The sequence below is a fragment of the Platalea leucorodia genome, assembly GCF_965183815.1.
Source record: "Platalea leucorodia genome assembly, contig: HAP1_HAP1_SCAFFOLD_164, whole genome shotgun sequence".
Lineage (NCBI taxonomy): Eukaryota > Metazoa > Chordata > Aves > Pelecaniformes > Threskiornithidae > Platalea > Platalea leucorodia.
The window spans coordinates 120,285-148,151 of record NW_028121383.1 but is presented as its reverse complement, the minus strand read 5'-3'; the positions used below and the strand labels follow the sequence as shown (position 1 = coordinate 148,151).

Below are 27,867 nucleotides of genomic sequence, written 5' to 3'. Positions count from 1 at the left end.
GCAGAGATGCCTGGTGTCACCCTCCATCTGCAGTTTCCATTGGAGGGTCCAGGTCTCCCATGGCCCCTTCTGGTCACTCCCAGTCCCAGGTGAGTGTATCAGGCACACCAGGACCTCCTGAAGTGGCACTGGAGGCTTCTGGTCAGGAACTGAGCTCGGCCTGCAAAGATGAGAACATTTTGTCAACAATTATGTAGTACAGGAACATTTTCATCAGCTGAAATGTTTGAATACTTGTCAGAGAGAGAGAATGTTTTCCTGTGTTGCCATCATGAAACTCTCCAGGATGTGTACTGCTCTCGGGAGAAGAAACCTTGATCTTCCCGGCACTTGCTTGACCACTGCTCTGTCCAGTATGGAGTGTACAGAATCTCACTAATCTTCTAGGTATTCCCACATGTCCTGATTCAACTGACCATTTCTCAAGTCATCTTCTCCAGCAGACTGTCTGCACAGATGCCTTTTTGAGTGTCCCTCTGGTTTTCCTCCTCCCATTACTCTCCATTCCCTCAGACCCCCCCCAAGTACCCAGGTGCTGCTTGGAGCTTCAGGCAGTTGAAAGCTTGCTGCTCCTGTCTCCTGACTGTCTCTGTAGCCAACTCCTTCATTGCCTTTCTCTCTGTCCTTTCCTACTAATCTCACTGAAGATTTTCCCCTCAAAAGTACAAGTGGGATTTAGTGGAGGCAACCTGGACTTCATGGACACCAGAGGAATGTTTTTTTCTTCTTCACTGAACCACTCTTCCTTTTTTTGTTTTTGTTCTTGTTAACTAAGAGAAATGCTGTGTGTCTGTGCAGCCACTTCTCCAAGGAAAGCAGAAGGAAATGGAGGCTGAGACATTCAGCTCCAGCCTGACTGGGAAAAGCTTCGATTTTAATGTGAGTGGTGTGAGTTTCAGGTGACCGGTGAGAGAAATGGCAGGTTGGAGAGGGGTGGGTGGGATGAAGAGTGTCTCTAGAGTGTCTGACAGAAAGGGTCTTGCTTTTCCTGAATGTTCATACTTCATCATGAGACCCTCGGGATCAATATGACTTGGAGATTGTCTATATTGTTTATTCTGTAAGCAGGAAAATAATGAAAATGCACAAATCTTTTACAAATGTTATTTCTTTTTGACATCTTCTCATTTAGACTATACTCCTGAACTCTCCCTAATGAACCACACAAGAAGCGAGGCATTAAAGAAAACTGCAGAGCGCCATGGCATGTTAGGGTATCTGCATTTCCATGAGCCCTCTGCTGCCAAGTTCCCGAACTGCAGCTACCGAAAGGAGATTGAACAAGCCGCTGAAGAAGCCTTTAAAATGTGATTCAAATCTCCAGGACTCTGAGGGTGTCAGTGGGCGCCCTGAGGGCCATCACAGCTGAAGCCATGAAGGGAAGCAGGGGTGGAGGTACCCCTCCCTGGGGGCTGCCTTAAACTGGCAAGAGGTCAGCACTGGTTCCAGGTGACAAAGGCAATGTGCAGGTGGCTCTGCTGCCACATCAGCCCTTGATGGGTTTCATCAAGAAGGATGGGCAAGCTCTGATCTCTGGCACCTGGGAAGGGAGATCCTTTTCCTCCTGTGTTGCTCAGGGCTCTTCATGGAGCAGTGTGATGTGGAGGTGTGCGATGATGAGTGCAGGACAACCCTAGGAATGCCTGGACTCTAGGGGGGGGATGAGGAGGCACCAAGGCCATGGGGCTGTAAGGAAATGGTGTCCCCTCGTGGCTCTTGGTGGCAGTGACAATATTGATAGCTGAGAGGAGAGAGACCTTGGTTGTGCTGGGCAAGCCCCAGCCCCACCAAGGCCCTCAGTCATCCCCACCACCAGGGGCTCTCCCATGCTGTCCCATGCCTGCAGCAGTTCTCCTGCAGACTTTGGTCACGCCCCCAGATTCCCCACCTCACTGTGTACCTAGGCTTTACAAATGTCTTTTTGTGCTCCCTGCCTTTTGCTTCTAACACAAAGCTGTGGTTTTCTGGGGATTTGCCAAAGCTGTGAATCCCCAAGCAACACATCCAGCTGCTTTCAAAGCTAATGCTCCTCAGTCACCTATGATATCCCAGCACCGTACTTACTTATCATCAAATCATAGAAAGAATCATGGAATCACAGAATGGTTTGGGTTGGAAGGGACCTCTAAAGGTCATCTAGTCCACCCCCCCCTGCAGTGAGCAGGGCCATCTTCAATTAGATCAGGTTGCTCAGAGCCCCGTCCAACCTGACCTTGAATGGTTCCAGGGATGGGGCATCTACCACCTCTCTGGGCAACCTGTGCCAGTGTTTCACCACTCTCATCGTAAAGAATTTCTTCCTTCTATCTAGTCTGAATCTCCCCTCTTTTAGTTTAAAACCATTACCCCTTGCCCTATCGCTACAGGCCCTGCTAAAAAGTCTGTCCCCATCTTGCTTCTAAGCCCCCTTTAATTACCGAGAGGCAGCAAGAAGGCCTTCCCAGAGCCTTCTCTTCTCCAGGCTGAACAACCCCAACTCTCTCAGCCTTTCCTCACAGCAGAGGTGTTCCATCCCTCTGATCATTTTTGTGGCCCACCCTAGACCAGCTCCAACAGGTCCATGTCTATCCTGTACGGAGCGCTCTGGAGAAAAATTAGAAAAAGTATGTTTTTTTCACTAATTTTCCAGGAGAAAAAAATTGCTTGGGGGATATTACGAATGTGCATAAATACCTGAAGGGAAGGAATGAAGACAAGGGAGCCAAACTCTTCTCAGTAGTTCCCACTGACGAGACAAGAGGTGGTGGACACAGATAAAAACACGTGACATTCCATCTGAATCCAAGAAAATACTGTTTCACGGTGAGGGTGGTCAAACACTGGAACAGGTTGCCCAGAGGCTGCAGAGCCTCCATCCATGGAGGTATTCCAGACCCTCCTAGACAAGGTCCTCAGCAACCTGCTCTAGCTGACCGTGTCTCAGCTGGGGAGTTGCACTTGATGAACTCCAGAGGACCCTTCCAATCTCAACATCTCTGTCATTCTGTGAGTGTGCAAGAGAAAAGTAAGATGGAAAGAAATGAACAACGCATAGCCCTGACGGCAAACACAGTGGGATCCTGTGGAGAGGGCCCACGCTGGAGCAGGGGAGAAGTGTGAGGAGGAAGGAGTGGCAGAGATGTTCTGTGCTGACCGTAAGCCCCATTCACCATCCCCCCAGCTCCTCTTGGGGTTGGGGTGAGTAGAAGAATTGGGAGCAATGGAGTAATTTGAGCCTGGGAAGAAGGAGTGGGGTGGGGAAATGGTCTTGAATATTTTTGCTATGCTTTCTCTCTATCTGAATCTCTTTTAATTGGCAATAAATTCAATTGATGTTCCCCAAGTCAGCTCTTCTTTGCCCATGACAGTAATGAGTAAGTGATCTCCCTGTCTTTATCTTGACGCATGAGCTAGTCCACCTTATCTTCTGCCTTTGTCCTTTTGAGCTGGGGGTGTGAGTGAGCAGCTGGGTGGGTGTCTGGCTGCTGGCCAAGGCTAACCCACTACAGAACCAGCACAGCAGGACTGCTGTGTCCAGCCTGGGGCTCAGCAGCACAAGGAAGATCCTGACAGACTGAAGCAAGTCCTGCAGAGGCCGGGAGGATGGCTGGGGCCTGGAGCACATAATGGAGAAGGAGAGGCTGAGAGAGCTGGGTTTATCAGAAATCCCTCAGAGCCAAACACCAGAGCATGGACCCAGGCCAGCTGGGGAGATCTCAGTCAATGGAGATTTTCAAAATTGGTTGAGACAAGCACCTGATTGGGCTGGAGCTGTCTGAGAAGAGGCTTGGCTGAGAGTCCAGCTGCGGCAAGAGCTGTGGGACTTGTTGTGTAATGAGAGTCAGGAGGTAACTCGTTTCCTTTTGATTACTAATGGCAGTGGAGTTGGGTATCACTAAGACCCACAGGATGATGGGGGTGACCATGCAGCAAAGGATCCTCCTCAGGGCTGGGGTGTATGGCCAGAGATGGAAATGGCCGGTGGGTGGGACTGGTCTGGGACAATTTCCTGGGGCAGCTTCCCCAGGGTGTGCTGGAAATATGGCAGAGACCAAGCCCCTCTCTTCTGCACCTTTGATGCCTTGCTTTCTTCACCATGACACCTGGCTCTGCACTGGGAGTGCTGGCTGCCCCTACCCTGCACACTCACACACCTTAGCTCTACACTGGTGTTTTTCTCTCTCAGGCTCTTTCCAGCCCAGCCCAGACCCTCCCCACCTCTCCCCACCTCCCCTGCCCTCTCCCCAGCCCAGCCCAGCCCAGCAGAGCAGCCCAGCCTGGGCTGGCTCCATGGCACTGCCCAGCGCAGGCTGCTGCAGAGCTCTGGGCACTCACCCCACAGCCCCAGCCCCTCTGAAGGCCACAGCAGCTGCTGGGGGGCAGACAGCGGGGTTCAGGCTCCCCATCAAACCCAGGGCTGCTGCTGGCCACAAGGGCATGGGGAAACAGAGGCTAGGCACTCTCTGGCTCTCCTCAATTCATCTTGTATCTGATTCCCAAGCCTGACTGAATTTGCCCCCTCTTCTGCTCCCACCAGCCCCACTCAACAGGACAGCACCAGTGTCCTGGCCCTGGGGGTTCTCAGGCAGCTCCTGCAGCTCTCCACTCTTCCTTCCCTGTGCCTGCTGAGTCCCCGCTTACTTCCATGGCACTGCAGAGTCCTTCTTCGTGGATACCTCCATTTAGTGCTTTACTTTTGGGGGACTTCACCTTTGAGGGTGTTCCATCTTCTGCGTTTCCAGTCATTGCAATCCCACATCAGTTATGTGGTGAGTCCCCATCCTCTCCTGACCCCTCCAAATTCATTTCCAGAGAGCCTGGTACATGCCATCAGTCCTGTCATACATGAAGCAAACTGAGGAAAGAATGGGGAGCTGATGGAGCATCTCCCCTGCCAATGGACACCAAGAAGAGCTCCTTTAAATCAGAACGCTTGGTCCAGTGGAACCCAGTGTTACCATGCGCTTAACCCCAAAACCACTGAGAACAAAAGGAGAACAGAAACTTTAAAAGACCAATTCCTTGGACATTTTCTTGGAAGGAACTTTGGAAGAAGAGCCCAGCCTTCAGGCACTGCACCCAGGAGGTGCCCTTTTATTGAAGAGCTACAATTTGATGGGCCACATCTGACACAGTGTTGTGCAAGGGTCAGACACAACAGGATCAAACTTCCACAGGAGTATAAAACCAGAAAACTATCCCTAAGTAGAATTATCACAGGAGAAAAAAAGGAAGCTTGTGGCCTAAGATAAACTCGGGGAGACATGCGGAGGAGGGGAGGCAGGTTATTGTCAGTGAAACGGCACCCATTGGATCAGTTTCCATAAGGCATCCTTGAGCTCCTTGTTCCTCATGCTGTAGATGAGGGGATTCACTGCTGGAGGCACCACTGAGTACAGCACTGCCACCACCAGATCCAGTGATGGGGAGGAGATGGAGCGGGGCTTCAGGTAGGCAAACATGGCGGTGCCCATAAACAGGGAGACCACGGCCAGGTGAGGGAGGCACGTGGAAAAGGCTTTGAGCCTTCTCTGCTGTGAGGGCATCCTCAGCACAGCCCTGAAGATCTGCACATAGGACAGCACAATGAAAACAAAACACCCAAAGTCCACAAAGACCCTAACCACAAGAAGCCCAATCTCCTTGAGGTAGGAGTGTGAGCAGGAGAGCTTGAGAATCTGGGGGATTTCATAGAAGAACTGGTCCACAGCATTGCCCTTGCAGATGGGTAGTGAAAATGTATTGGCCGTGTGCAGGAGAGAATTGAGAAACCCAGTGCCCCAGGCAGCTGCTGCCATGTGGACACAAGCTCTGCTGCCCAGGAGGGCCCCGTAGTGCAGGGGTTTGCAGATGGCAATGTAGCGGTCATAGGCCATGACAGTGAGAAGATACAACTCAGCTGCAATAAAAAAGAGAAACAGAAAGACTTGTGCAGTGCAACCATAGTACGGAATGGTCCTGGAGTCCCAGAGGGAATTGGCCATGGCTTCGGGGAGAGTGGTGGAGATGCAGCCTAGGTCAAGGAGGGAGAGGTTGAGGAGGAAGAAGTACATGGGGGTGTGGAGGCGGTGGTCGCAGGCTACGGCGGTGATGATGAGGCCGTTGCCCAGGAGGGCAGCCAGGTAGATGCCCAGGAAGAGCCAGAAGTGCAAGAGCTGCAGCTCCCGTGTGTCTGCGAATGCCAGGAGGAGGAACTGGGTGATGGAGCTGTCATTGGACATTTTGTCCCTCTGGGCATCAGGATCTGTTCAAGGAGGTAAAGGAAGGGAGAAGTTAGGGCTGACTGCTTCGAGAAAATTCTACCCAAGTTATCATAGAACCCCCCCAAACTGCCTTTCACTTTTCAGGAAGAGCTTTGGTGAGCTCTGGTTGGTGCTGGCTGAGGGTGCCCCAGGGAGCAGGAGGCTCTGCTGGGGGCTCTGCAGGACTCAGTCCTGCCCTACAGCAATAGGTAAAAAGGAACTCAGGGTGATCTCAGATTAAATCCACTCGTGATATCAAAGAGCTTTTCAGCATTGTCACTCCCAATTCACCTGACTGCAGAGCAGAGCTGTGGGGAGTTTGGGTTGTGCCTTCTGCTCTAGTTGCCCCAGCACAGCGGAGGAGTGGTTTGAATGCAGCAATGCCTGGCATTTCTGCTGCACTGCAAGGGAAACCTTGTGGGTGCTGAGACTGGGCACAGGGACTGTCCCTTAGTGCAGAGTGAGGACAGCCGCTCTGTCCATCAGCCCTGCTCTCAGCTGCCCGGTGCTGGCAGCTCTTTCAGCTTGAGGACGATTGCACATGGCACTTGCCCCAAAGAGGCCAGTGCTGGGAGCAGAGGAATCCAGTTTCCAACTGCAGATCTCCAACCTCCTCAGACACAGTCAGACACTTGAATTTTTCTCCTATTTGGTTGTCAGGCTGATGGGAAGGCAACTTACAGCTGTGTCCCCATGACATTCAGGACAGGGGCTCTGCTGTGTGAGTGAGGAGACCAGGGGGTTGCTCCAGGGAAAGCATCTGCACTGCAGGGGATGGCAGGGAGATGCCTGAATCCCCACTCCCACAGCATTCCTGGGAGCAGGTCTCTCTTCCTGCCTGCCCATGTCTCTGCTGCCTGGAGCTCTTCTTGGCCACGATCCCTTTCTGTGTCCCCACAGCTCCTCCCTCTCCACGCTCACAGACCCCATCCCACCTGCTGTGTGCTCAGCTCTGCCCTGCAGGCACCTCCTGGAAGCAGGGCACTGCCCAGGGGCATCTCTGTGTGTGCAGGGGCTAAGGAGCAGCTCAGACAAGTCCTAGAGAGAACTGGGGTGTCATTGCCTACTCCAGAGCAGAGAAATAAATTCCCATCTCCCACTGCCCATCCAGCCAACCAAGAGCAGAAAACCCTGGGTCCTTAGACCTGGGTTTAGAAAGACATGCAGCTCTTTCTTGTCCATGCCATCTCTCTGCTCTGATGAAAAGCCTTTGTACACAGGGGGTCTTGGACTCCTTGTACCAGTATTCCTTATGGCAAGTCAGATTTTGTGTGGTTCCACAGCTTTGTTGCTTCAGCCCAAATGTGCAGCAGTGCCCTCAGCCAGGGGCACAGGCAGGCAGAGCTGGAGCTGTTCCTGAGCAGACAGAGCTGTGACATGGTGGCAGAGCTCAGGACAGCTGCTCTTCAAGGACAGCATCCTCCAAGCTCCGCAAGGGTCCAGATCAAAACTCAGTCTAAACTTGAAAGGCAATTGAAGGGCACCATAAGGAGTGTTTACTGCTTCAGGAAGAGTTAAAGGAAAAATAAAGATCCTGTGTGGCCACTGCTGAATTTAGGAAGAGCAGGTGTAGATAGAGATGAGATTCTCGGTGTCCTCTTTGCCTCAGACTTCCCCAGCAAGGTCTCCCAGGCCTCTGTGACTCAGGGCAGGACTCTGGAGGTGAACAGTCAGCGGTGGATGGGGATCAAGTAAGGAATCACTTGAGCAAACTCCAACCTTCCCCATCTATGGGACAGGAGGGACAGCATGGCAGGGAGCTGAGTGAGCAGGCCAATGTCACAGGAAGGCCACTCTCCATCATTAACTTTGAAAGGTCACGAAGACTCTGGGAACTCCCTGATCACTGGCAGCACCTCTACAATGCATACACCTTTCCAGAATGCCCAAATGATGAGCAGGGGAATGAAAGGTTGTGCTTCAGCACATGTGCACTCGAATCCCATTTCTGGGTGTCTGAAAGAGAAGGCGACTGGGTTTACCCAGGGGACCCTGTCTCTCACCATCCCCTTTGCTTTCTGTGATGAAAGGACAGGATTGCTGGATGCAGGGAGAGCAGAGATGGTCTTTTACCTGGAAGTCATCAAGGCTTTCAGCATCATCCCTCCAGAAAGTTCTTGTGTCCAAGTTAGGATTGTATGGGCTGCATGGGTGGATAAGTAGCTGAGTAAAATACCCGCTGGAGAGTAGCTGGGCTTGGAGGATTGTGGTATATGCGTGGTGCTCTGTCTGGAAGCATCTAGCTAGTAGGGTCCTGCAGGGGTCTAGCTTGCAACCTGCCCTGTTTCACATCTTTTGAGTGACCTGGAGGATAGGAGAGAGTAATTTTTGATACCATTCGTAGAAGACATCCCATTGAGGAGAGCAGGGCAGGGCTGGAGGGCAGGGCTGCCATCCCAAACGACACAGACAGTTTAGAGGGATGGGCCAATAGGATCCTCACAATATCCAGTAAAGATTCAAACAAAGTCCTGCTCCTAAAGTGGACTGGCTCTGAAATGTCCTAGGACAAGGAGTGTCTAGGCGGGTAGCAGCTCCGCAGGAAAGGGTCTGCTGGTCTTTGGGTTCCATTAGGCAAAAGATGAGCCATCAGCAAAGACGGCCAACACCATCCTGGGCTTTGTGAGCAGGAGCACAGCCAGGGCAAGTGATTCTCTCCCTCTGCTCAGCACTTCTAACACCACATCCAGAATACTTGCCCAGGTTTTGGTTGCCCGCAATGCCAGAGAGACATTGGCAAGCTGGAGGATCCGCAGAAGTTCTGTGGAAGGCCACAGAGATGGTCAAGGCTGGAGCACTTGTCCAAGGCTGAGGGAGCTGGGCTTGTTCACCCTGGAGAATGGAGGGCTTTGTGGGGAGGATGGAAGAGACATGCATTGCCTATAGTGAGGTTCCCAAGAAGACACTGTGCTGCGAGGCAGGAGCACAGGAGGCAATGAGCTGAAACACGAGAGGGTCAGGCTCAATATAGGGAGAAGCGTTTGCTAGGTGAGGACAGCCAGACATGGGAAGCCATTTCCCAGAGAGTGTGCGCTGCCTCCATCCCTGGAAGTTTCTCAGACCCATCTGGATAAAACCATGAGCAACCTGGTGTGACCCTGCTTTGAGAAGGATGTTTTCTACAGATATCTAGCAAGGTCCCTACCAGCCTGAATGACACTCTCATTCCTCACCTCTCCGTGTCCTCAACATGAGGGAAAGCCCTCAGGGTCCCTCTGACTGTAGAAATAATTCACATCAGGTAGAAGGCAGCAGCACAGGCACCCCAAACAGTCCCAATGCCATCCCTGGCCTCATCTTTAATTTACTGCTTCCCTTTTCCCCCCCTCTCAAATTCTTCACTGTTCTCATTCTCACACCATCCAAAAAGGCCAGCCTACCCTGGCTGGCTGGGAGGGAGTTCATTGTCTTCATAGCAGCCCGGAGGGTTCCATGTTTCGGATTTGTGACCAAAACTCTTTTAGCTATTGCTGAACAGTGCTTAAACAACAGGAAGGCTTTCTCATGCTGTTTCTCACGCTGCCCTTCCAATGAGTGGGCTGGGGTTGGGCAAGGAGTTGGGAGGGGATGCAGCCAGGACAGCTGACCTCAAATGACCAAAGGGTTATTCCTTCTCATAGGATATCACGCTCAGCTATATAAGATCAGGGAAAGGAATAGGAAGGGGGGACATTTGTGGTTATGACATTTGCCTTCCCAAGTCACTTTTACATGAGATGAAGGCCTGGAAGGTTTCCTGGAAATGGCTGAACATTTCCCTAACAATGGCATGAATTCGTTTTTTGCTTTGCTTGTGAAGGCAGCTTTGCTTCACTTATGAAACTTCCTTAATTCCAACCCATGAGTTTTTCTCACTTTTACCTTTCCAATTCTCTTCCCCATGCTGCTGTTGGGGGAGTGAGCAAGTGACTGGGTGGCTCATTAGTTACTGGCTGGGGTCAATCCACCATGCTAGTTAATCCTTTTCACATTGGCCATGCTTGTCTTCTTTTACATCCTCCTGTGGTGTCTCTGAGATGGTTGCTGAGGTACTTTCTACCTTGGGCAGCAAATCCATGAAACAGGTCACCCCTTACATTACCTTTACTGTCCTGCAATTGCTCACGTTGCTATCTTGTCAGAGTGTCGGGCACCTGCACGCATACCATGACATTGGAGCCACTGCCTTGCAGTGTTCCCAAAGAGAAGAGATTCAGCAGAAGCTGAGGGTCTCGACATCAGGGACTCATGGGAGCAGAATTCAGTCATTGGCACCCAGGAATGTCACCTTTTTTAATTTCTTCTCCTCCCAAGACCTGAGCAAGTGATGGGGAGAAAGGAAGAAAGGAGAGGGTTCCTCACTGCTTTTGCAGTCCACACATAGCTGAATTTTGTCCTACTATCAAAGGTTTAGTTCAGGTTAATGTTGCTACTAAGCAGGATTTTTTGAAAGTGTTCTGATACTGTGTGCTTCTCTTTTTAAGGAATAGGGAGTCTAGAAAGGCATCATCCAACATAAACAGCTGTCCTACAGACATGTGTGGAGAAGAGGTGAATTTTATTCATGAAGATTATTAACCAAGCAGTGCAAACCCTCAAATTAACATAAGGAGACTGAGGCACCGACATGCTGTTAAGGATGTCATAGATCCACATGACACAGGATGAGTAAGACCACCTAAAGGAGGCATCTGGAGGGCTGGCTGGTGCTGTCAATGAAGAAAATTAAACAGTATTCGAGAGCAATAAGGAAAGCCAATGTTCTGAATCAAGAGCTTGCTGGAAAGAGCCAAAATAAACATTGGGTATGGCTGAAAGACACCTCATGCTCTGGGGGTAATGTATGGAGTTCAGATGGCTTCCCTGGTGGCTGATTCTCTGGACTAGAGTGGGGGCTGTGGCAGGGGAAGGAGGTAGGTTGGTGGCAGATTCTGTTTCTTGAATGACAAAGCTGTGGTTTTCTGGAGATGTCCCAATGCATGTGAGTTCACAAAAACCATCTGGCTTCATAGATTTGCTATTTAGAAGCCTTACCCTTGTATGTAAGGGGGATGCCAAAGCCAAAGCTCCCATAGGCTTGAGAGTTGCAGGGATGGGTAGCAAAAGCAAAATGAGCTGACAGAGGCTTAGAGGGCCATACAGAATGAGTCACACTCTACCTGGAGGCCTGGAACAAGTGGGCACTGCAGAGGTTTGCATCTTGAATGCATGCCTCAGCCTAGCAGATGGGGATTCCCCCTGACGGGGGTGGCTGTGCCAGTCCATCCAGGTGGGTCTCAATGGCGCAGGCTCTACTTGATTACATTCCTGTAATCCAAACATGTTAGGATTAATGCAGAACCAGCTATTCAAAATCAAGCATTTTATTCACTTTGCCCCTTTGCTTTGACATCTTTTCACTTTGACGGCACTCCTGAAATCTCTCTAGGAAGCCGCATAAGAATTGACGACTAAAGGAAAGTTACGCCGAGGCTTGGCTCCTTGTGGTGCTTTGTGTGGCAATGAGCCCTCTGGTGCCGAGTTCCTGAACTGCAGCTCCTGAAAGACTGAGCAAGCCTCCAGAGCAGTAAAAGCAGCACAGCTGAAGGTTTGGGAGGGTGTTAGCAGGCCCTGCTGAAGGCCATCACTGAAGAGACCATGCAGGGAATGAGCAGACAAGGTTCCTGTCCCTGGGGGCTGGTGGAGCAGGGAGTCGGAGGCCCTTGGCACAGGAGGACATTTCAATGTGAGATGTTTTCCCACTGTGAAAGCCCTTGATGTGTTTCACCAAGCAGGCTGGCCAAGCCCTGACCCCCATCCCCTGCAGAGGGGGATTCTTTCCCTCTTGTGATGCTCTGAGCTCTTCCTGGGGGCATTGTGATGTGGGAGTGTGTGATGGCAGGCACAGGTCAGTGGTAGGACACCTGCCAGGCTCTATGGAGGGTGGGTGAGGAGGAGGCAACAAGGCGCTGGAGCTGTAAGGACCTCATGTCCTCTCGTGGGTCTCAGTGGAAGAGACAGAAGCCATACCTGAGTGGACAAGGGCCCCAGTTCTGTTGGGGCGTCAAAGCCCCACCAAGGCCCTTGGCCATCCCCACCACAGCTACACTGTCCTGTGCCTGTGCCTGCTTCCTTGCTTCCAGCACCAAGCTCTGTGTCTCTGGGCATTTGCCAATGCCTCTGAGCTCCCCACAACCCATCCCATTTCTTCCAAACCCTTGCTAGTGCTGCTTTCTCACCCAAGAGTTCCAAGCCCCAGACATGCTAGAATCCTCTGTTTAGCTCCACATCCCAGCACTCAGCTGCACATCCTCCTGCTTCTGCTGCCTCCAAATGAAGACTCAACCTATTTCACTTCAGCATGACAGCCCCCGACATGTCAAGTCTTCTTCCTGCCTTTAACACACTCACTGCTGCACCTGCACTGCTCTCCCCCTGCATGCCCATGTGTCTCACCAACCCTTCCTCTTCCCCTGCAGTGGTGGGACCTCACCCCAGGAGGGCTGTGCATCCTCCAGGCTCAGGGGGGTTTCCTGACACCCACCCAAGTGTGAGGAGTGGAGGAGGGGAGGAGAGCCAGGTCAGGTCATGGGGCATGACTGAGCACAGACACCCCAAGCAGTGGGCGTTCCCTGTCTGTCAGGCTGAACCATGTACCTAAGGTAAAAAAAAATCTGTATGTGGTCAGGGCAGTTTGGGGACACCTGTCAAGCAGCCCTGAACCTGAGGTGCATGACTTCTGGGGTCAGGGAGAACCTGAGAGCTCTCCCGAATTGGAAAACATGAAGGGGAAGGAAAGACAGCATCATTCTGTCTGGAAGGGACCTCGGGAGGTGTCTGGACCAACCTCCTGCTCAAAGCAGGCTCAGACAGAGTACTCAGGCCTTTATCCAAGCACATCTTGATCACATTCTAGGATAGAGCCAGTGCATGCTCCATGGGAAACAGCTTCCACCGCTTGACTATCCTTATGCTGGAATAATTTCTCCCTCTATCTAGCCTGACCCTCTCTTCTTTCAGCCCATTGCCTCTTGTCCTTCTGTCATGAACATGAGCCTGACTCCATCTTCCTGGGAACCCTGCAATGCTGCTGCATGTTTCCCACAAGATCCTCTCTACTCCTGTCTGAACAAGTCCAGCTCTCTAAGCCTCTTCTCACAGTACAATTTCTCCCACCCTACTCACCTTGGTGGCCCTACACTGACCTGGCCCCAGTTTGTCCAGGTCTCTCTGACATTGTGGGATGTCAAAACCTAGGAAAATATTCTGGCTATGGTGTGAAAAGAGCTGAGCAGACTGGCTGTGCTCCGGCTCCTACAGCCCAGGATGCTGTTGGCCTTCTTTCCTGATTGCTCCTCTTTTGCCTAATGGAACCCAAGGACCACCAAAGCCTTTCCCACAGAGCTGCTGCCCACCTGGGCAGTCCCTGGCCTATGTTGTGTCATGGGCTTAATCGACCTCAAGGCCACAAATTATTGGCTATCCTGGGGTTCCTGTTGGCCCATTACTCCAGCTTGTCTTTGTTCTTTGGGATGGCCACCCTGCCCTCCAATGTAGCGTCTGCTCTCCTCAATGTTATGCAAAAGCACTCTCTCATCTCCTCTGGGTCATTAAAAACATATTAAACAGGACAGGTGGCAGCACAGACCCCTGCAGGACCCTGCTAGCTAGATGCCTCCAGGCAGAGTGCCATGCATTGACCACGTTCCTCTGAGCCCGACCATCCATCTGGTTATTTACCCACCAATTTTTCCAAACAGGCAGACCATAATATACTAACGTGGGCACAAGAATATTGGAGCAAGTGGGTGATGTTGAAAAGTTCACTGACTTCCAGGTCAAAAGACAACCACTGCTCTCCCTGCATCCAGCAATCCTGTCCTTTCATCACAGAAAGCAAAGTGGATGGTGAGAGACAAGCTCCCCTGGGTAAATCTAATCCCCTTCTCATCCAGAAACCCAGAAATGGGATCCGAGTGGACACATTCTGGGGCACAGCCTTTCACTCCTCTGCACATCCTTTGGGCATTTTGAAAGGTGCCTGCAATGCTTGCATTTTCCCCATTGTCAGGGAGTTCCCACAGACTCCCTGACCTCTGAAAGATGCTGGAGAGTGGCCTCGCTGTGACATTGGCCTGCTCACTCAGCTCCCTGCCATGCTGCCGCTCCTGTCCCATACACTGGGAAGGTTGGAGTTTGCTCAAGTGATCCCTTACTTGATCCCCATCCACCGCTGACTGTTCACCTCCAGAGTCCTGCCCTGAGTCACAGAGGCCTGGGAGACCTTGCTGGGGAAGACTGAGGCAAAGAGGACACACAGAATCTCAGATCTATCTACACCTGCTCTTCCTAAATTCAGCAGTGGCCACACAGGATCTTTGTTTCTTCTTTAACTCTTCCTGAAGCAGTAAACACTCCTTATGGTGCCCTTCAATTGCCTTTCAAGTTTAGACTGAGTTTTGATCTGGACCCTTGCGGAGCTTGGAGGATGCTGTCCTTGAAGAGCAGCTGTCCTGAGCTCTGCCACCATGTCACAGCTCTGTCTGCTCAGGAACAGCTCCAGCTCTGCCTGCCTGTGCCCCTGGCTGAGGGCACTGCTGCACATTTGGGCTGAAGCAACAGAGCTGTGCAACCAGGCCAGCTCTGATTTGTCATAAGGAATCCCAGTGCCAAGTGTCCAAGACACTTTGAAAAGGCTTTTTGTCAGTGCAGAGACAAGGCATGGAAAAAAGAGAGCTGCATGTCTTTCTAGCACCAGGTCTAAAGACCCAGAATGAAATGCCTATTTCACTCAACTGAAGATATCCCCCTGGCTTGAAGAAATTAGATCTTTCCTTGTCACCTTTTTGTGTGTCCTGTCTAATGATGGGACAAAAAAAGGGGATTCTCATGCCAAAATCTTTTCCTGATAGGAGAAATGACACTGCGGGAAGTAAGTGTCTCTCCGCAGCTGAGGGAGGGAACATCAGAGATGCCTTCAGCCTCTTTCACAGCAGGTTCCCCTGCAGCCCCAGGGACACCTGGAGGGAGCCCAGAGGGGCAGAGAAAGTGGTGCCTTGGGCTGGGCCTCTGCTGCTGAGCTGGGCTGGGCTCCTGGGATGGAGGCAGCTGATGGCAAGTGGGCAGCCCTGCAGAGAGACAGCTCTGCCCAGGAGCAGCTCCTCTGCAAAGCGCAGCAGGGCTGAGGGCACTGCCTGCAGGCAGCGAGGGGAGATCTGCAAGGCTCAGAGAGCTTAAAGGCAGTGTGGAGTGGGAGGATGCTCAGAGCTCACTGGAGGAGAATTATTTACAGTCCTTGAAGCAGTAAGTCTCTGGCAGCGGGGCAATGCACATGAGTGTCTTGGAGGGGTCTCCTAGACATGGCACATCATGCTGCAGATAGGAATTGGCAGGATGCATCTGAGGATTTCTTTACTGTGGAGAAGGACATGCTCTCTCCTGCCCACTGTCAGAGGACAGGACATCATGGCTGCCTTCTCCAAAGGATTGCTACAAGGGTGTGCATCCAAGGGTGGCCAGGGCTGTCCTTCAGAGCAGGGTCCCTGCACCGCAAAGGGCTGTGTGCTGGGGCAGGGACTCTGCCACCTGCCAGGGTCAGCAGTCAGCCCTCCCAGGGAGACCCCCACAGCTCTATGAGAAGAAGCTGTGGGTGGAAGGAGGGACCACTGGCAGGGCAGTGTACGATCCTTATGATGCTGGGAGGGTGCTACATGGGACATTGCAGCTCACAGATTGAGCTCGTGCCCAAGTCATTTCCGAGGGGACTTTTCATGAGTCCATTCAGGGCAGGGCTTTCCTGCTTCAGTCTCTGCTTTCCTCAACTTGTGCTTCCACTTTTCTCTGGCTCGGCTTAGTGGGAATGGAAACACAGTTGTGTGCGTTAGAGAAAGGGCTGAGGCTCCTAAGCCATCACACTGAGGTTTACTGGGAACTTCAGCAAGTGCCTTCACCCTCACCACCCCACAGACAACACCATCATCACCTTTCCAGGTTCATCAGGGTTTGCGTGACCTGTTCTTTAACACCTGCACACACAGAGCAGCTGCAGGGTGTGCTGTGCCCTGAGGGTGACTGCCCTGCACTGTCACTGTCCGGGAGGTGGTGTGCAGTGCTGGGTAAGCGAAAGGCTTTCCTGAGTGCCCCCTGTCTCTCTCCTTGCCTCCCTCAGCTGCTCTTGGTCTTGCTGTCAGGCTCTCTGGGAATGGGAGTTTCAGCTGCAGAGTCAGGCACTGATCTTGGGGGTCCTCCCATTCAGGTGTCTTTATGGCAATGAGGTGTCCCAGCTTTCCTCCAACTTGTGACGCTCTGGGCAATGCAGTCTGTGAGGCTCGAGAATGAGCTGACCCTTCCTTAACCAGATGCCATCATTAGCACAGCTGGCTACCTCCTTGGGGTCTCCTTCCAAGTAGTGAGCTGCCTTCCAGGATGCAAACCTGCCCTATAGCACCTTTATGCTATCTGAAGGCCCCATGGAGAAGTGCAGAGATGCTACAACAGAGAAAATGCTGATGGGTTTGTGAAAAGGGCCATGTGTGTCCTAGGCTAAAAGTGGGGTGCTGAGAAATTGAGAAATGGTGAGACATTTAGTGGTCTGCAGTGGATCCCTCTGCTCTCACTGGTCTGGTGGCTTTTCAGGGTAAAGTGGGAGTGTGATCGCCCTGCAGCTCAGAAAGATGCAAGCCCAGGGCAGCTGGGAAATAGATGGAGAAACAGACCGGCTCCCCTCCCTCTGCACTAAGCCACAGGCACTCCTCTTGCCTCGCAGGGCTCCCTCTGCCCTGAGAGCAATAGAAATGCTGAGGCTTTCTGACATCCAAACACACTCCCCATTGGAGATGGAGGGAAGCTGTAAAACTAACCTCTCCAACTGCCTTCTGCCATCCCTGTTCCTTAGCACTGGGAGTGCAGATGCTGACAGGCCCTTCTGGGGTGGGAGCAGTTTCATTTGACAAAGTCAAAAACCAGCACTGGACCCTGCACCCACCGTTCTCATGAACTCTGCTGCAGAGTTGGGCTGACTCCTCGGCAGCCAGCGGGAAAAGCCCCTGCTCCTCATGGCACACTCAGCCAGCGCCAACCTGAGCTCCAGCCACAGAGCTGAAGGAAGCTCTCCTTGAAAAGGAAAAGGGTGGGTGCATGTGCCAGGGAGAGGGTCCAGGGGAAATGGCTTTGATTTTGCTCAGAGAAGTTCATCCTAACTTGTTGCTGCCTTTTCCTCCTTGGACAGTGCCCCATGCCCAGAGGTAACAAATGTCCAACACCAGCTCCATCACCCAGTTCCTCCTCCTGGCATTCACAGACACACGGGAGCTGCAGCTCTTGCACTTCTGGCTCTTCCTGGCCATCTACCTGGCTGCCCTCCTGGGCAATGGCCTCATCATCACAGTCATAGCCTGCGATCACCGCCTCCACACCCCCATGTACTTCTTCCTCCTCAACATTTCTGTTCTTGACCTGGGCTCCATCTCCACCACTCTCCCCGAAGCCATGGCCAATTCCCTCTGGGACACCAGGGACATCTCCTACATGGGATGTGCTGCCCAAGTCTTTCTGTTTGTCTTTTTGATGTCAGCAGAGTATTGTCTCCTCACCATCATGGCCTATGACCGCTACGTGGCCATCTGCAAACCCCTGCACTACAGGGCCCTCCTGGGCAGCAGAGCTTGTGTCCACATGGCAGCAGCTGCCTGGGGCACTGGGTTCCTCTATGCTCTCCTGCACACTGCCAGTACATTTTCCCTCCCCCTCTGCCAAGGCAATGCTGTGGACCAGTTCTTCTGTGAAATCCCCCACATCCTCAAGCTCTCCTGCTCACACTCCTACCTCAGGGAGGTTGGGCTTCTTGTGGTTAGGGTCTTTGTGGACTTTGGGTGTTTTGTTTTCATTGTGCTGTCCTATGTGCAGATCTTCAGGGCTGTGCTGAGGATGCCCTCACAGCAGGGACGACACAAAGCCTTTTCCACGTGCCTCCCTCACCTGGCTGTGATCTCCCTGTTTATCAGCACTGCCATGTTTGCCTACCTGAAGCCCCCCTCCATCTCCTCCCCATCACTGGACTTTGTGGTGGCAGTTCTTTATTCATTGGTGCCTCCAGCAGTGAACCCCCTCATCTACAGCATGAGGAACCAGGAGCTCAAAGATGCAGTGTGGAAAATGATGACTGGATGTTTTTCTGAAGCAATAAACTGTCCATTTTCTGATGCATACCACTTATAACGTATCTCATTATAGCTCAGCCTTTCTTCTGGAAGTTTGGTGGTTGTGGTATTTTTTTTTTTTATTCAGTTTTACTTGTGATAATGTTGTGCACAAAGAAATGTCAGTTTTCATACTAATAGTGTCTAATTCACTATATCTACCTTTCTAGTGTTTCCCAGAGCCTTGAAATAAGAACCATGTTCTCTGTGCATTTAAAAAATAAAGTACCCTGCAGCGACTTTTTTGTCTGAGACTTTCCTTTTTCTGAGACTTTCTCTGGAGCTGCACGGCACTGCCTGTGTGCAGAGGTGGAGGGGAAAAGAGTCTCAGCACAGCAGCACGGCCAGGCAGCACCAGCGCTTGGTCTTTCCCAAGCTGCTCTCTTTTAAATTCCACACTCTCTTTCTGAGCACCTCTCTTGGTGTAAGGAAGGATTGCTCTGGCAGCTTGGTCAGAGTCCTTTTGTGTGGCAGTCCTGTGACTGCAGGCAGGGACAGGCAATGGGCACTTCTGTGACAGAGCTGACCTCCAGAACAGAGTTTCCATCATACAAGGGGATCTCCTGATGGCAGTGCCTGAAATCATAGGTCTTCTACTTTTTCTCTCAAGAACAAACCCAAGAAAGTGCCCTCAAGAGGAAAACACAGCTAAACTGTTTGAGTATTCAGTGTGGGAGCACGTGGCAGTGTCCTTGCACAGCCAGACCTCCTGGGGGAGAGAGGAAGGACCAGCAGAGCAGGCTCTGGGCTGAGCCCATGGTCGCTGGACACCCCAGGGAAGCTGCCCCAAGGCAACCGTCACAGAGCAGCCAATAACAATCACTGTTTCCAGCACTGGACTGTCACCCCACCTCGTACAGGTTGGTTATCCCCCCACAGTGGCACACCAAATGACTAGGTCAGAAGTCCATGCTTGTGTTGTACAGAGGTGAGTTCACAGAGGAGATATTCTTGGAAGATATATCAAAGTGTGATGAAGAGAGGGAGGTGATTAGAGAAAGCCAACATGGCTTCACAAAGGGCAACTTGTGCCTGACTACTCTAGTGGCCTTCTGCCATGGAGTTACTGCATTAATGGACAAGGGAAGAGCTACAGACATCACCTGTCTAGCCTTCTGTAAGTCCTCTGATATGGTCCCCCACAACATTCTTGCTGCTGCTAAGTTGGAGACATACAGATGTGACAAATGAATTCTTAGATGGATAAGGAACTGGCTGGGTGGGTGCATCTGAAGAATTATAGGCAATGGCTCCATGTCTGAGTGGAAACCAGTACCGAGTGGTGTCCCCAAGGGTCCGTACTGGGACCAGTACTCTTTAATATCTTCATCAGTGACATAGTCAGTGGGATTGAGTGCACCCTCAGCAAGTTTGTAGATGACACCAAGCTGAGTGGGACAGTTGATTCACTTGAGGGGAGGAATTTTTCATCACAAATCCAAAACATTGCCCCACACAAGCTACTATGAAGAAGTTTAACTCTAGCCCAGCCAAAACCAGTACATCTGGCCTTTGTCCTTCATCTATTCCTGAAGTTCCTGACAGGACAGTCCTCCCACCTGTCAGGTTTCCCCTGAATGGCATCCCTAGGGCACAGGAATGGTCCTCCCAATTTAGTGCCATCAACAAACGTGGTGACAGTTGCTTCCTCCGGGTCGTGGATACAGGTGTTAAACTGCACAGGGCTTGTCACGAATGAGCGGTTAGGTCGCTTAACTAATCACCGCCACAGATATTTGTAAATAGTGATTTTAATAGAAATTTATGAAAGGGTGATTTAATAGAGTTCGATGGCAAGGTTCACTCTATTACTTAGTAAATGAATGGAATATATGGAGAGAGAGAGAGAGAGAGAGAATGGAATACAAGGAGGGGGTGGGTAAAGGAGGCCCTCCCGTTGAGCCACGAGGTTCAGAGTAGACCGCCATGCTTTCTAAACTCTCAGAGAGGAGCCTAGGTGCAGCTGGATCCAGTCCTAGTCTCAGACTTGGTCAGCGGTTTATGTCTAAGGATTATAAGTATTTAGCAGCAACTTAGGTTTATTCACAATGAGGAGAGAATCACAAGAAGTTAGTAGTCACTAATCATTGGTTACTCTAGCATCTACAAAGTGATGAAATGAAGCTTACTACAGTATTTGTATAATACACACACACACAATCACACAACAGGCCTAATAAAAGAATACCTCTTAAAATCCCTTGTGAGTTTGATATGCGCAGGTAAAGATACCCATCAAAATTACCCTCGAGTTCAGTGAAATACTCACTTCAATGGTTGTCTCAACGGGCGAAGGGTTGAACCTCAAGGAGTGAAGGGCACCGGAGATCAGCCCAGCTGCTCTTGCCAGGCCTCTGTATGGAAACTTAAGAGTTCGCAGCTCTGAGAATTGTCCCACTCGCAGGGAGATTCTGGCACAGCCCACTGCGGTCCAGGAGAGCACAAAGGGTCTCCCGTGGCACCGCTGTTAGGGTTGTGAGATGATTGACTTTAGGCATCGGTAAATTTCCATTCTGTCCACAGCTCCGGTCGGTAATTGCTGAGTTCTCAATAATCTCAGCAAGGCAGGTACGGTCGTCCCGTACCGATCCGCCTGAGATATGATCCACAGCGATACATTCCCGTGCTGTCAGGGGGTGACTGATTTTGCCAGGTGAGCTCAAGGCATTCCTGTTCCTCAGCTCAGCTATGCAAGAATGCCTGGTACAACCAAGGGGCGCTTAACTGCCAGGCTCCTTGCTCAAAGGCCAAGCATTGACAGGAATCCCTGTGATCGTAAGGTGGTCCAGAGGAGGGGGGGATGCACCGCCACACAATGTCGCTCAATCACCTAAGCTGTCCCTGTCCCAGACTTGCTTGCCTCCTCAATTTGGATCCATATCGCAGCACTGCACTGCACACCCTCCTTATTCTGCTGCTCTCAAATCAAACACTGAATGATTCTACATGGGTATGACTTCTCCTTGCTCTTTCAGGACTTCTTCTGGCCTGTCACACACTTCCTTCTATGCACACACCACTCTCTCCCTCCAGTCCCATTGGTCTCACAAAGCCTTCCCACCTCCCCTGCAGTAATGGGACCTCACTCCAGGAGGTTCATGCATTCTCCAGGGTCATGCTCGTGCAAGGCCTCGGGGGAGATTATCTGGTGCCCACATTTGTATTGCGGATGGTTGGTCTGCACCGGACCAGGTACGAGACAGAACTGCTGTCAGGAATGCCATGGGAGGGGAGACTTGGTGTCCTGGGTGGGGCTGGAGTGGAGTTAATTTTCTCCATAGTGGCCCCTACGGTGCTATGTTTTGGGGTTGTGACCAAACCTGTGTTGATAAAACACTGATGTTTTAGCTATTGCTGAACAGTAGCTGCACCGTGCCAAGGCTTTTGCTGTTTCTCCCACTGCGCCACCATCGAGTAGGCTGGGGGTGGGCAAGAAGCTGGGAGAGGAAACAGCCAGGACAGCTGACCCCAACTGACCAAAGGGATATCCCATACCGTATGACATCATGCTCAGCAATAAAAGCTGGGTAGAAGAAGGAAGACATTTGGAATTCTGGCATTTCTCTTCCCAAGTAATTGTTACTCATGATGGAGCCCTGCTTTCCTGGAAGCACTAAACACCTGCCTGCCCAAGGGAAGCAGTAACCATATTCCTGATTTTGCCATTCTGGTTCTCTCCCCATCCCTCAGGAGAGGAGAGTGAGTGAGTGTCTGGATGGGGGCTTAGTGGCCACATTATGGACTTATTTCTGTTTTCATTAAGAGCAGTAACAGTACCATGCTCTAAAATTTCCTCTTCTTCTTCATGATGATAAAATTAATTTTGTTAATTTTATTTTTGTCATTCACTCTGAATTTACAAGATAGCTATAACTTAAGAGTATTTAGATTCTGGCATGAAGTGTTTAGAACAGTGCTTTTTCTCTCATTGCTAACCCTTCCTTACCATTTCATGGTAATACCTTTCAGACAATGTTGCCTCAAATTCACTTCTGCTGTCTGTCTTTCATCCTTCTTTCAAGTGTGTGTGGGTGTGAGGAGTTCATTGTTTTACTAAAAAATGTCAAGGGGCAGATCCCGAACTGTTGAAACGGAAAAAGCAAGGCAAATTTTTCTGTGGTGGACACTGACACAACACCGTTATCTTCATTTTGCATCTCTGAAGACCTAACCCTTTCACAGAGTGCGTGGAAGGTCTGAAGTCCCTCCATCTGCCCTGTACATCAGAATTGAAGGTGAAATTACTCCAGTCAGAGGTGCTGTTTGGATTCCCCTCGCAGCCTAAACCACCACATGGGTCAGGAGATATTCCAGGACTTCTCAAGGGCCATCATACTCCTCTGGACCAAAAAGTAGAATCTCAGGGGTCAGGGCATGCCAATACTTGTGTTCAGGGATCTGGTCACATGACCCATCTCCATGTCTGTAATGGTGCTTGAGTTTGCTCAAGGAACCCTTGAGTCAATCCCCATCCACTGCTGGCTCTCCTCCTGCACAGGAGGAGAACACAGGGGGCATCTGCTCAACACAGGGGGCCTCCGCCAGACTCATCCTCTCTGCCCATCTCTCCAGCAGAGCCTGTTTTCCTCCATTGCAGAACCCCATGTGAGCAAGCTGTCCCACCACATCTCATTTCATCCCAAACCAACACAGCTGTGTGCCAAGCCCCGGAGATCCAGCTCCTCCTGCCTGCGATCCACCTCCTCCTGGCTGTGCACGGTTTGGCCGCAGCAGCTCAGCTGTGGCACCAGGGTGGAGTGCAGACTTCTCACAGGGAAACCTGAGCAGTGATCCTGACCAGAAGACCACGGTACAGCCAGCGGTGCTGCGCTACACGTACAGCCTGGCCTTCACGCCTGTGCTGTGCTGCACAGATCCCTTGGCCGCAGGACAACCTCAGCAGCTCGTTGTCCCAAGGGGCCTGCAGGCAGCTCCCACTCAGGACCAGCCCTTATGCCTCCTCTGTGGCCTTGCCTGTACCTAACAGTGCAGCAAGGAGTTCTCATGAGAACATCCTTGCTCTTTGACTGTAGAGATGAGGAAAAGAGTTGTTTTCTTGTAAGCAAAGCTAAGAGCAGCTTGAATGACCAAACCAGGAGACTGTCTTCTATGGGCGGGGTCTGCATGGCATGCTGTGTGGGGGTCAGAGGCCTGTTCAGTGCTACACCACTTGCGGGTCCCACCATCTAAAGGCACCTAAGATTATCTGCATGATTCTCTTCTTACAGGGTTAGTGCTAATGAACAGCATTTTCAAGATCCTTCACAGCGTCCGAGTGCCTTTCTTACTGGAATTAGAATGGACCAGTACCTCCTGCTGAAAAACACTCTCTCAGCACCCTTGGGTGCAGCCATGCTGGTCCCATGGACTGGTAAGGGTGTAGTTTGCTCAAGTAACCTCTCCCTTGATCCTCATCTACTGCTGGTGGCTCTCCTCCAGAGTTCTGCCTCAAAGCACAAAGGTCTGGGAGACCTTGCTGGTGGCAGCTGAGGCAAAGAGTGCGTAGAGTATCTCAGTCTACCTACACCTACTCTTACTACATTTAGCAGTGGTCCCACAGTATTTCTGATTCTTCTGTAGCTTCTGTTCCTGAAGTAGAAACAGCTCATCTCGGTGCCCTCGCATGCCCTTTTCAGTTTCAGTTGAGTTTTGGTAGGACCCATTGCTGTGCTTGGGGGATACTTTCTTTAAAGACAAGATGTATCCAGGCACACGGTGAAAATGGTTCAACTGTTCCTTGGCTGTGTCATTGTGGGTGTGAGTAAAGACCCCAGTGTGATGTGTTTTGTGTTCAGGCAATGCCTGCAGCTCTTGGGAAGAGAAAGGACAGACCTTGCCTCTCTGATGGCATCTGATGCCTGATGCCTCTGACTGATGGTATCAGTCAGCGGCACACAGGCACCAAATCACACTGCTTGCAATGCCTTCTGGGGTGTCTGTCACACACCCACCCTGAATCGGAATTGCTTTCCTGTTGGTCATAAAATTATGATAGATTCACAGAATGGTTTGGGTTGGAAGGGACCTTAAAGATCACCTGGTTCCAACCCGCCTGCCATGGGCAGGGACACCTTCCACTAGACCAGGTTGCTCAAAGCCCCATCCAAGCTGGCCTTGAACACTTCCAGGGAGGGGGCATCCACAACTTCCCTGGGCAACCTCTTCCAGTGCCTCAGCACCCTCATAGAGAAGAATTTCTTCCTTGTATCTAATCTAAACCTACCCTCTTTCAGTTTAAAGCCATTACTCCTTGTCCTAGCACTATATGCCCTTATAAAAAGTCCCTCTCCAGCTTTCTTGTAGGCCCCCTTCAGGTACTGGAAAGTCTCTGTGTGGCCTTCCCTTCTCCAGGCTGAACAACCTCTCTCTACCTGTCTTCATAGGAGAGCTGCTCCAGCCCTCTGATCATCTTCATGGCCCTCTTCTGGACTCACTCCAACAGGTCCATGTCTGTCTTCTATTGGGAGCCCCAGACCCGAACACAGAACTCCAGGTCGGGCCTCATGAGAGTGAAGTAGGGGGGGCAGAATCACCTCCCTCGACCTGCTGGTCATGCTTCTTTTCATGCAGCCCAGGATACGGCTGGCTTTCTGGGATGCAAGAGCACATTGCTGGGTCATGTTGAGTTTCTGATTAACCAACACCCCCAAGTCCTTCTCCTCAGGGCTGCTCTCAATCCATTCTCGGCACAGCCTGTATTTGTGCTTGGGATTGCCCCGACCCATGTACAGGACCTTGCACTTGGCCTTGTTGAACTTCATGAGGTTCACACAGGCCCACATCTCCAGCCTATCAGGGTCCCTCTGGATGGCATCCCTTCCCACCAGCGTGTCGACTGCACCCCACAGTTTGGTGTTGTTGGCAAACTTGCTGAAGGTGCACTCAATCCCACTGTCCAAGTCACTGACAAAGATGTTAAGCAGCGCCAGTCCGAAGACTGACCCTGAGAAACGCCACTCGTCACTGGTCCTGTGCTGTCTCTGCAAGCCTTGGCATCTCATGGAGCTCTGTGGGCCTGGGTTTAAACATTAAATTGAGTAGACACCCGGATCTCTGTAAGGCAATGTGGGGATGAACATGAGGCAACTGACAGTAGGGTGAGTGGAGACCTAGTGAATACAGCTGATGGAGAAGAGGGAGAGCCTGAGCTCTCCCTGTGGCACATGGCTCCAGTGGTTCAGAAGATTAACTCTCAAGGCTCCTGAACATAATGAGTGGGGGCACGTTCAGGTGCCCTCATTTGGGCATCAGCTGTCATTTCAGTTGGCCAAAGAAAATTCCCAGCAGCCTCTAAGAGGATTCCCCCAGATGTTGGCCTGTCTCTACGAACGGCTCCATTAGAGATTGCAGCTGCCTCCACAGATCTTTGACCACCTCTGACAACTTAAATGTCACCAGGCGTTGTGTCTGAACAGTCCAATCCTGCCCTCCATCTCCATTAACAGGCATGGGAAGTGAGGCAAGGAGCTCACATGCGGGTGCCTATTCTGTGCCCACTTGAACACCTGATGCAAGAGGAATCCCACCTCCTGTTGGTTTGTGTTGTGCATGGGAGGGAGCTACGTCCCCTTCTAGCCCCAGGAATGCAAACCCACAAATGAGATGTGTCTATTGACTCATCTGCATCCCTTCCCTCAGCAGGGGTAATGCAGACCCCTCCTTGTTAGTGTCTGCTTGTTCTGTCTCATGATGGGACAAGGAGAGCTGATTCTCCTGCCCAAATCTTTTCCTGATAGGAGAAATGACTGTGCTAGGAATAATTGTGTCTCCCTAGCTGACGGAGGGAAAAGAAGTGTTTTAATTCAGCCTGTTTCAGAGCAGGTTCCCCTGCAGCCCCAGGGACACCTGGAGGGAGCCCAGAGGGGCAGAGAAAGTGGTGCCTTGGGCTGGGCCTCTGCTGCTGAGCTGGGCTGGGCTCCTGGGATGGAGGCAGCTGATGGCAACCAGGCAGTGCTGCTGAGAGACAGCTCTGCCCAGGAGCAGCTCCTCTGCAAAGCGCAGCAGGGCTGAGGGCACTGCCTGCAGGCAGCGAGGGGAGAGAAGTGAGGCAGAGAGACTGTAAAGGAAGTGTGGAGTGGGAGGATGCTGAGAGCTCATTGTGGGCAAAATCTTCACAGCCCTTGACACGGTAAGTCCCTAGAACCAGGGCAGTGAAGCTGCACTATCAGAGGAACAGGGCATGATGCTGCCTTCCTCTGGGGATGACTGCAAGGATGTTAAGCCGGGTTCACAGCCAGGGATGCCCAGGGCTGTCCTTCAGAGCAGGGTCCCTGTGCCCAGCGATCTGTGTGCCAGGGTCAGTGCTCAGCCTGCCCGGGAAGCTCCCAACAGTGCTGTGGGGAGAATCTGTGGGTGGAAGAAGGGACCCCTGGTAGGGCAGGGTCCTTCTGCTGTTGAGAGAGTGCTGCGTGGGTCAGGGCTGCTCACAGTTCCAGTTCACCCCCAGAATATTTCCTAAGGGATGTTTCAAGGAGAAGGTCCTGGCAGGGATTGCCATAAAGATAATGAAGATTTCCGGAATTTGTGTTTTCAGTTTTGTACTTGGAGTGGGGGGGTAGTGGAAAAGGGATGAACGGAAAAGGATCTGTCAAATTTGAAGCCACTGAGACTGCCGAGCAAGTGATCAGTAAGTCTGATGGGAGCCTCCTAAAGTACCCTCAACTACTTCTCTGCCTATGGACAGCACCAGCATCACCTCTGCTGGACCCATCAGGGTTCTTCTGACCTGCCCTTTTCCACCTGCAAACAGGAACATGCGCCCAGCCAGTGCCCTGCAAACAGGCAGGTTTCTGTGGGGCCCAGGTGAGTGCGCAGAGGTTTGGATGGGGTCTGTGAGCGCTGACAGGGAAAAGACATAGGACAGGGAAACACCTCTCAGGAGGAAAATCTCCAGGCAGCAGGGAGATGATGAGGGAATGAGAGGAAACTAAAACCAGAAATGTTGTGGGAGGGAGAATTCAGAAACCTCCGTATCATCCCCCCCAATGCAGACCCCTTCCTCTGAGCAAGGCCCCTTGCCTCCTCTCCACCCACCAAAGCCTCTGCCCTCAGGGCCGGGGGCTCCAAGGCGTGAACCACCTCCTCTGCAGCCAGAGCTCCAGCAGAGCCGTGGTGCAGCTCTGCAGCCACGGGCCCAGTTCCCTCTGCAGAGCACAGGGGCTGAGAGCAGCTGCCCGGCAATGGTGGTGTCTGGGAGGTGGCGTGCACAGCTGGGGAAGGGGAACGCTGTCTGAGTGCCCCAATGCCTCTGCCCTGGCCTCTCTCAGCCACACCCTCACTGTGTTTTTCTTTGTGTTTCAACTTGTCTGTGTTACTGTTCTTTCATTCTTGCTGCCAGGCTCTCTGGGGAGGTGGAGTTTCAGCTGCAGAGTCACACACTGATTTTGTGGGTCCTTTCATGCAGGTGTGTCCATGGGAACAAGTGTCCCAGCTTTCCTCTAACCTTTGTGGCTATGTACAATGCAGTGTGTGGGGCTGGAGAATAAGCTGTT

At 51.6% G+C, this 27,867-nt stretch overlaps 2 protein-coding genes across 2 annotated transcripts; one reads left to right on the top strand and one right to left on the bottom strand.

Annotated features, from left to right (window-relative positions):
• Positions 1-5,270: 5,270 nt before the first annotated feature.
• On the bottom strand, positions 5,271-6,200 carry LOC309603684 (olfactory receptor 14A16-like; the record flags this gene model as incomplete). Its single annotated transcript, XM_082338621.1, has 1 exon — positions 5,271-6,200. One exon carries the CDS (start codon positions 6,198-6,200, stop codon positions 5,271-5,273), a length of 930 nt encoding a protein of 309 aa, XP_082194747.1.
• Positions 6,201-17,429: 11,229 nt separating this feature from the next.
• Positions 17,430-18,395, top strand: LOC309603683 (olfactory receptor 14A16-like; the record flags this gene model as incomplete). The annotated part of the gene is made up of 1 exon (XM_082338620.1): positions 17,430-18,395. One exon carries the CDS (start codon positions 17,430-17,432, stop codon positions 18,393-18,395), a length of 966 nt encoding a protein of 321 aa, XP_082194746.1.
• Positions 18,396-27,867: the final 9,472 nt, after the last annotated feature.